General features: G+C 44.8%; 1 protein-coding gene across 1 annotated transcript in view; it reads left to right on the top strand.

Annotated features, from left to right (window-relative positions):
• Positions 1 to 251, top strand: part of T265_09774 (hypothetical protein) — a gene marked incomplete at both ends in the record, with an annotated part of 4332 nt that extends 4081 nt beyond the window's left edge. Inside the window, one exon of the mRNA XM_009175948.1 lies at positions 142 to 251. Coding sequence (XP_009174212.1) covers positions 142 to 251 — 110 coding nt within the window. The remainder of the gene's footprint in view (positions 1 to 141) is intronic.
• Positions 252 to 10752: the final 10501 nt, after the last annotated feature.

Raw genomic sequence — 10752 nt, 5'->3', positions numbered from 1 at the left:
CAAAATACTCTATGGGGCCTACGTCAGACCGCTCCTGGAGTACGCCAACCAAGTTGTCTACTCAGGACGTACGAAAGACGTTACCTCATTGAGCGAACATAAAGAGCAGTGCTACACCCTTTTTTCACTTGTGCCTTTCAGGTGAACGACAGCCACTGACCAACAAGAACAAAACCGACCCGGGAAACTTGGGCAAAAGCCTCGATCCTGTGTATCAATCCGTGAATCAATCAATCCGTGATCCTATCTAGCAGTGTCGCCAACCATGCAAGGCAAAGGTCATTTCGGAAGGTAAGCTGCGCCAACACCAACATTTCATAATCGAATCCGTGAATCCGTGATCCTATCTAGCAGTGTCGCCAACCATGCAAGGCAAAGGTCATTTCGGAAGGTAAGCTGCGCCAACACCAACAGATATTTCATAATCGCTTTCACAACCCCCGCCAGGTCAAAGGTTGACTACTATACGGAGGCCAGCCGCCCCTAATAACCGAACATCACATCATCCGGACGGATGTCACGTGCAGGACACGAACCAAACGAAGGCATGCCCTGATTGGTCAGAATGCCAGCCAATCCGAATCGAGCATCTTTGACTCATGGGGATTTTAGCACAACCTAGTGGGGCACCCTGTGATTATCCTATAAATACAGTTGTAATAATTTTTCTGACTCCATAAAGGGCTGTCCAGTGTTACCGTGCCTTTTGACATACCATAGTGGGCGGAGCAGGAAGCCAAGAGACTGATACAAACAGACATCGATTTGGATTCAGGGATATGCCACTCCTCTCGGTGACCCAGTTAACAAAATTCATTGATGCCATATGGAGTGAGGGGAAAGTGCCTGAAGAACTGGCAATCTTTCCGATTTTCAAAAGAGGCACGTAGATGCTGTGTGGAAACCACCACGTCACCCTGGTAGCTGTGAGATCGAATTTTGGCTGAAAACATGGAGAGGCAGACCTCTGGAAAACAAAAATAGAATGCGCTTCGTCCCGTGACGGGATTCGCTGATCATATATTCACTCTTCGACAGTCTCTGGAACGGGGACTTTGCTTCCAAGAACCAACAACAATGGTATTCATTGAGCTAAAGGCTATTTTCGATCGTATGAACTTGTAGTGGATAACGTGAGCAAATACCAGTTCAAAGTAGTGAAATCAAATGAGAAAAAATAGGCTAGATGATACGACTCACAGTTCGTTGGTACAATTAGTTATTACCACCACAACAAATCCAAAGCGATCTCCTTCCTGGAATCTTCCCTGATATATTCCTAGATACTTTCTATCCCGTCGTAGTCTGAAAGGTAGATCACCGCTCGTTAATTCACTGCCAGCGTAGTTCGACACAGCAAGAAGGGAACACGCCTTTCACGAGGTACAGATTTTGTATTGTCTCCATATTTCTTTTTCGTTCATTTTAAACAAAAGTTATTCGGTATGAAGAGAAGAGGAATAAGCTGAGATTTTAGTGAGAGATAGAAAGTGGTACAATTTGAGTAATGGTAAGATACAAAGAAAGTACCAAAGTACAATGGTCAGAAGGATCACCGTAAGCTCTCAGGCAACATGGAATTATATACGGAAAAATGATATCCTAATAAATGTTTATCTTCCATCAAGGCGCTCCACGCCATCTACGGTAGACGCGTGAAGGTTTACGAGAAGCTCTCGCCGGAGATTAACATATCAAGTGGCATCAGGCAAGACTGTCCTCCTCCGCCCTTGGGACACTCACACCCAGCCTCTAAAGCCTGTGTGGTCGAAATATTCTCAGAAAAGTTGCTCACAGATATCCCGAAAGACGACATCGCACTTCTCAGATCTGACGCCACTGTAATGCAGACAGCGTTTAACAGGCCGAATAAGTTTGCTTCACGGTTGGGCATAAGCTTAGGACCTGTAAAGTGTAAAGTGCTTCTGAAAGCCTGGGTGTGCTCGAACCCTAGCCTCAGGCTTGCGGACGAGCACTGATCAGCGGTATCAGTCCCGGTGCTTAAGCCAAAGATGATGGGGAAGGACAGAGCAGACTTCCTGAAAGTGCATCACCTGTGGCGCGGTCACGACATCAACATATTCATCAAGGGTCAAGGTAACGGCCGCGATCCGCTCCATATTATCGTATGGGTCGGAAAAATGCCCGGTGAGCTCTGCAGAAGTCAAAATACCCTCAGTGTTGGACCAGCGTCGTTCTCGGCGTGGTGCCCGAGCCTGGTTAGAATACCGGATCAGTAATGCCTAAGTACGCCGGATGGTTCTTGAGAGAATTAGATCGCCCAAGACAGATGACTGATTACACTTTATTGGTTACAGAAACTTGGTGATGTACTCCGTATGCCAGTCGACTGACTTTACCAAAGAGCGCTTTTCACGCAATGGTAAGATGTGATTTCGTGCCTCATCTCGCAAACCGGTTGTAAAGTGGAAATCGGTAGCAGTCAATGACCTTGAAATTTTGCGCACTTAAACAAAATGCCCTCAGCAACATATCACCGAAGCATGCAGAGGAAGCTCTCGTAAAATCTTATCTTTGAAACCCCAAAGTTTCGTGCAAATTAAACCTGGAATTAACGTCTGGTGGGTGGCGTACCATTCCGTAAACAAGTGAATCCGTGAATTAAAAAGATCTCGATTCTAACTGGTCTGTATTCTGCCCGGTAAGGGTACGGCTTTTGGTGAAACCCTCGGTGGTCAAGACGACTGCGATTGTCAGCCACTACGACGGCCCTGGTTCTGGACGCAATACCTGTGTAATCAGTGACGCTACCTTCACTTAAGGAGGGCAAGGTAGAAAAACCCGCACTGCGATCCTCGATTGACTGACCGTTGTCGCCGGTGAGTTGTCCGATGCGGTCGAATTATCACTTATGGTGACTCTGATGCAGCTCCACACGCGTCTGCTGCAGGGCGGTGGCTTTGGGTGCGAGGTAGTTTCGCCTTATCTCCTGCGTTATCGGGTTCAGAGAGTTCCTCGCAGTAAAATGGATCTGACTCTTGAGTCACGGGTATCAGACAAGGTCTCCTAAGGGTCCTCTACCACATATTACGGTTTGCTCATTACTACCCGGGTGCCCGAGTAGTAGCAGTGATCGTTGCCTCGTTGTTAAACTTTCGATTCAAAGTGGCGAACCTCAAACAAACTTCTTTCCTCAGTTTGAGCAACCGGGAAGGTCGGTCCTTGAAGCCCTTCGCTCATCGCGCCCCTCACTTACATCTCGTCCGGCTGGTCCGGCGCGCGCATTCCGCTTGACAGTCTCCCAACCACCGTTTTATGCCAAAATATTTCCCAGTAAAATAAAACCAAATCGATCCCTTGATAAATAATCTGCAATCCTCTGCAGCTTCCGGTGCCCCGAGGCACCGAGTGGATTTACTCGGTCAACTTGAGCAACAGACATCTCTTTTAAGACTGCTGTACCCTTCTCTCGATATATGTCGTGGCTTGAAATTCCCGTACAACACTCCATTGTCGTGGCTTGAAATTCCCGTACAACACTACGCTTCGGTCATTCACCCCAGGCTAGTTAGCAGAGCTCAAAATTCCACTTTCCGAATACCTGGCGTCTCTGATTCAACAGCTGGTGGTGGCGGGATGGCTCAATGGTTGGAGAGAGAATTTGCTTACCGGAAGCTCCGTGGTTCGAGCCCGACATCTGCCCCTCAACCTCCCCTGTCTAGACTTGAGCGACCTGGCAGTATTCAAGCCCTCGTGTTCCCTTCGGGTGGCATGGCACTTAGGCACCGAAAGGGCTCTACAGCTGAGCGGTTTCCATTTATGATATGGAATTTGAACTCATCCCCTGGGTCGAACTTCCGCAACTGGACTTGTCCCCAGTAAAAAGCCGCTCTTGCGATGTTCGGCTGGCCGTCTTAATTAAGATGAATTCAGGCCTATACTTAAACTATGTTTATTTGTCGGAGAGGTATGCCGCTCGGCAGGCTGACTTACTGAAGCCGAAAAGGCTGGGTTTTATTGGAACTTGTTGCTGCTGCTTCAGAAAGCAAGAAGGATGGGCATGAGGATCCTGGCAGGTGATGTGAACGCCAATGTCGAAAGACTGATCTCGCGTGGTGCACATTTGCGTGGTGGATTAGGAGTCGATGCTTAGCTTACAAATAATAGAAGACGAAGTCTTTAGTCGTGTGCTGAAAGCCGTCTGTTTCTGACCAGTTTGAAAGCACTCACGTCGAGTTACTTGGAGGCCACGAACTGCAAACCAATCATGGATTCAGCTGTATCATTTGAGCTTCAGTTACCGGTGGAGAGTTTCGATAAAAAGTTGCCGTCCCCTTCAAGATGAGCAAGTTGACTCTGATTGTATCGTTGTGTGGATCAATTAGCAAAATCAGCACGTTACTGCCGCGGTAAAAGCCATACCAGCAGTTAGCAACCACGGCTGTTCGCGCAGACCACCCAAGCACCGGATCAGTTCATTTCTCGGCTTCAAGCCGTACACCGAATTAATGACAGAACTCCGGTGGGTTGCAAAATCCAAGGTGCTAGAGGTTTTTCCAGCGATAAATAGCTTAGTCTTATTTCTCCTGTCCTACTTGAACAAAATCTTAAGTGGAGAATCGACATCACCGTCCAACCGACAGCGGAAATATCCCACCAGATATCTTTCTTTCAACGCCGTCCTTGTAACTTTCACTCTGCACTTTTCAAGCAAGCCGGTTCTCATCCGAAGTTGAACGAATTCACCACAACGTCCTTCTAAACTTCGAATTCTCCCAACTCAGGACTTCCGTTTGCTCATGAGCGATACTGCCAGATCTTCGCAAGCGCCTGGAGGTTTGCCTGCGACATGGCACTACCAGCTGCGCCAATCACAGGATATCAGACACGGCAGAGGCGTTGCTTGAAGCTTGGATAGGTGTCCCATAGGTTCTGAATATAATTCAGCCTGACGAAACAGCTATTTCGGGAGTGGCGCCATCATCTTCGGCTATAGAAACCGCGCATTCGCTGCGCATTGTTTATAGTTGCCACAGTTCCCTTCATCGATGATCTGGAGAGGTAGAGGTGGATAGCTAAACTACAGCGGCGGTAGCTAATATGATGCGACAATACATGGGCGTCAGCGGGTTCCTCATCCCAGGGATTGGGAGGGGAGCTGTATACAAAAAACAGCAACTTAGATGCTTGAGGGCCTTTAAGGTTGCGACTGGGCCATGTCTAACAATGTCTCCAGTCATTGATATATCCCATCCCGGTGTCCCCATTTGGGGGGCGAGGAGGAGTGTATCAGAACTCTTGACAATGAGTTACTTTCACTCTTCCTACAAAGAAGCAACACCATCGAAGGGACATTGATGTCTCTCAAAGGCATTTCTTTAAGGAAATTACTGTGTCCGCAGGGAGATAATTTATGTACGGAGTTTGAAGGGTCTTGCAATTAGGGAATACCGCGGTTGGCGGCACGTATTGCGGTGCTGAAGTATCTGACTTGAGGTGAACAGGTGTTCATTAACTCTCACCCGGCCGGAATCCTCATTGTGTTCTTTCGTTTTAAGCCAATGCTCCAAGGAATCATGCTTCCTTTCACGCTTAGAGCGTATCTGTCACTGATAGCAATTCTTCAGTGTGGTTCACTGAGCTTTCTCTGCTCATTCGATACTGTCACAATCGCTCACCTGCTTTTTGCAAGACCATATAGTTCTCCTGGTAGTTATGATTCGCGTTGTTGAGGCAAGCCGTCGGAGACCGTGCGCAATCATCTAAATTTCGGGTTCTGTACAGCATTGAGGCAATGATACGATGGAATTTTCTTTGACCCTTTCGGCGCAGTATGTAAAGTCTCTGAGAAATCAATAATGATAATAGTTCAATAAGAATGTTTTCACTACGCAGCATTACTCAGACGAGTGAGCCGGCAAAACACGTTGGCTGTTGCTTTCATCCAAAACTCATGGTTGTCATTCGATAGCTGCGCGCATTTTATTGAACTTGACCATAGGAAAGTAGCATCACGCAACGTCGTTGCTCAACGCAACTCTGGCTGCTTGCATATTTATCGGATGTTCGCCTAACCCGAAAGTGTTCCCTCAATGCAGCTTGTGATGAACATGACTGATGCTCTATTCATTGCTCTATTCATTATTCTCTTGTTTTAATATTCCATATGCTGTACATATTCGCCAATTCGAATATATAAGTGCTGGTTGCCACTCTTCGCTGAATTCTGGATTTCTAGTTTGTCGGGTTGTACCGATATATGTACGAAACTTAATTACCACAAGCTCGTCAAATCTCTCCTTAAAAAAGCTAAATTTCTTAAGAATATGAGAAAACTGTTGTGCCTATACAAATACACGGTTAGCAAAAAACGTAGAATTGCCCTGGATGCAGCAACTGTAACGGTGATGCAAATGAGTGAAGTAAATTACTTATTTTGCAACGGCACAACAGAGGATGAAACACAGAATTCAGTTTGCTAAGTGCTGACTCCCAATCTGTCTCTACCCAAAGAGGAAATATCCGTCCAAACCGATAGAAAATCCACTTGCACTCCCGATGAGCATTTATTTTATGACACCTTTTGGATCCTCCCTCGGGAATGGTGCAGAGGAAACATCATTAAAGTCCCTCTAGACGAATCGCCCCAAACTCTTCAGTGTACCCTCAGAAACACGGACGACGACCACAGGTGTTCATGTTTCCATATCCACCCCGACAAAAGTAGGGGCATTCTCGATATTTTTGACATAGCGAAAAAAGGCTACCTTTTTATGTGAGCCAACTTCGATCGGAGAACAGTGGGTATCGTTATCATGTATGGCGATACAGCTCTATTACGAACTCTTCCATTTGCCAGGCGGAGATATCTATCTTTACATATTTCCTCAGATTTCCGCTCCCACTGAGCAGCGAAAATTATCCTCTTCGTGCTCTCTAGGTGCAAGTGTGAATCCTGTTTGATACGGAAACTGAGCAGAATACCTTCAAATTGACGCTCGACACCTGTTACATGGTAACATCTTAAATTCCTTCTGAAGTGACCGTTAATAACTGAGGCTCTGTGGGCGTTCAGACGCTGCGAAAGTCGCTTTAAAACAGGGTTGTAAAGCATCTGCCAGATGTCTTTCAGAGCGGTAACAGTTAATACCTGACTAAGTTCCAATACAAAGGATTCAATTTATGACAAAGTGTTGATCAAAGCACCACCTTATGAGAGTAACCACTACCTTGCTGCTTCTGATGATGAGAAGAGTTTGGGGAACTTTCTGGAAGCAACGTTTCGTTGAAAAGTTGGTCACTACTTTAGCGAATATACACTCATTTACAAACTGATTGGTTCTTTCGACAGTCTCAACTGGAACCCAGGTGAGTCTACTTTGTTCACTGAAACGACATTTCGGGTATACGAAACAAGTGTAGGACAGATCCCCGCAAATTTTTTGGTTAGAAACAATGCTAAGTCCTGGTGGTTGATCAGTTGGCAGTTGATCTGTTCGCCGAGCTTGGAAATTGGGTTGCAAACGTTTCGTCCCCAGTCGAGGAGACATCGTCAGTGCGCAGTTGAATGGGTGCTCCTCCGTGCCTAGGTGCGTTTGTGTAGTTTTTGTAGAGTGTTCAATATCCTGTCATGTGATTGGCTAGTCGGTCCTGACTTTTTCGTAAAAAAAACTAGAGTAGATTTGACAATGCCAGAGGGACAAACATACAACTCTGTGTGAAAAACGATTCGCTATTACTGTGGGCAAAGCTTGTCACTTTATCCCCTCTAAATCCCGTCCCAAGACACTCAATTTCCTCTCAGTAAATATAGGCTTATCCATCTGCAAATGCAAAATTCATAGAGATGGCTTTTCCTAAGCTCTAAGTGAGCGTCGTAGCACCGGATAATATTCATTCCAACACACCAAAGTAGACGTTGCTTGGGCCGGTAAGTGGCTCCGATAATTTCTTCTCGGACCCTTGTGAATGATCTGGAATGTGACAGCTGTTCATTCATTTTCAAGTCCGGTTTTCGGTTGTACCTGGCTCGTCACAAGCACATAAGTCTCGCAAGCATGGCAAGCCAAGTGATGGAGAGTATCCTGAGTTGGAATGTACTGAAGCACGTAACTACTGAGAAAATTCTATCCATAACACAGCACAAATGTATGATAAATTACTGCTGCTTTGAGCAACCTACTTGCCTTCGAGGATGGCTTGATTAAAGTGGAACGGGCACACTCATCTCCAATGGTATATCCTTGCACTCTGTCAAATTCTTCGGACAAAATCGCTGTACCTCACTTCTCCACAAAATCAAAGCGCATGTCACCCATTTGGCATTATTGAAATTCTTTCCATTTCAAAATATCACTGACCAAAATCGCACATGCACTTCATGCTGATAACAGCAGGTATCCAACACGATTACGTTCTGGGGTCACTGTATTTTCTAAACAACATTGGTGTTCTACTGTTTGATATAACTTGTTCAGTTCTTGCTTTCACTTCTAAACCATGTAACTCTGATGCCAGCGAGGCTCAAATGGATACCCAATCGAAGGAACACTGCGCCCTCCCGGTGTCTCCCTCTTAGAGAGAAAAGCGTATACGTGTCATCCAGTGGGGCATCATGAATGATCCTTGTATTGTATGAAAATGAACGACAGTATTTACGTTGGATGCTCACAATTGCACTGGAATCTGGCTGTATTTCATCACTTTCTTTTCACTGCACGGTAGGAAAATTGTACTTATCTTCTCGGACCGTGAAAAGTTTTTTCGGGTTTAAGTTTGACTGCTGCACATGACGATGGAAGCCTGGTGACTCCGCTACATGTGTCGAAATCGTTTCCTTGAAGATGGCTCCTGATCCTAAATGTATGGACTTGGAGAAGTTCCCCGAAAGTGTTTTTCATGTACCGGCTGTGCTGCAGACGCCTCTGTAGGGAGCTTATTTCAAGTTACTCAACCAGTGTATGTAGCATATCTGCATTATCCTTCGCCTTTCGCTCTGACGGTATATAGAAGGACGCCATGCTACACCCAATTTTATGTACCTGCCTATCAGGCAAAGTGTGATACACCAGACAACAATTCGGGGAGCTTGGACGATCTCCTTTCACCCGCGTATAAAACATCAGATGACTGCAGCTAAATTTCTTGGTTTTGAAAAGCCTCCTCTCACAACCTTCCAAAAGGAATCGATTAAAACGGCAGATAACTAGAACAAAGACTAACACTGACACCAAACTTTACACCAAATTTACACCAATATGTTCCGAGTTTAGATGCTTTGCTGAATAAGGCCACCTACTCTGACCTAAAGTCCGTCGCGTAACACTGGGACATTATGTGCGTATAATCAGTGGAGTGTTGAGTTCCTGTGAGTGATGCGTAGATCTGAAGACCGTTGGGCGAAAATATTCCAGTCGAGACTCGTTAAACTCTTCGCAAATTTTTAAGCTGCAAGCTGTATATTGCAACTCTTTTGAACTGCTCTTGGTTGGACAACATTACGTTGGAAATAGTTTGGTGTTTGGCCTGCGGCCAACAGATTTTTTTGACATCGTCCCCTGTTTACCGACTTTTGAGAAGACAAACACGCCGACTGTGTAATTGCTTGGAGGTAACCCTCTTGTATCAGGATCAGTAGTAGAACTTGAGGCACGCCAAAGTTCTGGTTAGTAAAAAAGCCCTCTTGAACGTAATCATAGTCCTGGTAAGGCGCCGGACGATGACCAAGTTGTCACGTTTGGCAACAAGTTCAAGAATCCATGATCTTTTACCTGATAGTTGGGGGGTCTCGAATGACTTTCCTTACTAGTTTAAATTACTGATACTGATGTTTCCCACATAAAAGGGTTCCAGGAAAATAGGATCTATGTCCCCTTGTGTTGGTCTTGTTTACTAACAGCCTAGGCAATCAGTTTAGACTGATGACCTGAAGCCGTAAAATACTATTTATTTTTATTTTTATTTAGTAAATACAGGTAATATACAAATGGAAGCTGGCCGGATAAGTCGAAAGGTGCAACCGCACCGAATCACAGTGAATACACACATTAGTATTGGACCACTTAGAGCATCAGAAACCTCTGACGGACGAAGGCATCCTGAACAAACCATATCAACCGAGTAATTTGAAGTGATGAACTTCCAAGTTTAGAGTAAAAGTAACGGTTCTGGCAAGAAAATCCTGGATGTGCTGTGTGTGTCTTTGTCTAAATCACTGACCAAAAAGCATGAAATTCTTTTTTGAACATACAAAGAGAGACTCCTTGAATGTAAAACTACAGCCACACCTTAGGGAAATCAGAGGCTTTACAGCGGGTATAGTGGCTACCTGAACAAATGGTAATTAATATTATTATCATTTATTATAATATTGTTATTATATTACAATTATTAATTATATAATAATTTCAGTTTATTATTCACTTATAGTATTAGATTATATAATATACTATATATGATATAATTATATATTATGTATTATATAAGTAATAAAATTAATTATTTTTAATTATTATTAGAAATTAGTGGTTATCTCAACCACTAAGAACAGTGTGGAAACTGGAGTTTTTATCCTGGCTTGTCGCCAAAAGACCGCTGACCGGATTCCGTTACGCCAAACATTTTCGTCAGGGAGATTGGTCTTTTTTGACAATCAAACTGGGTTTCCGTATTTACTTGAAACGACCGAATACAGACGAGCTGTCAATATAACGAGTTTAGATCCGCCCTTCCCTTCCGCCATAGATGTCACTGCCAGCTCGGATACTGACTTCAGTTTTATCCCCAATCTGT

The sequence above is a fragment of the Opisthorchis viverrini genome (assembly GCF_000715545.1).
Source record: "Opisthorchis viverrini unplaced genomic scaffold opera_v5_302, whole genome shotgun sequence".
Taxonomy (NCBI): Eukaryota; Metazoa; Platyhelminthes; class Trematoda; order Opisthorchiida; family Opisthorchiidae; genus Opisthorchis; species Opisthorchis viverrini.
The sequence above is the reverse complement of the archived record's forward strand: the minus strand, read 5'-3'. Positions and strand labels throughout refer to the sequence as shown.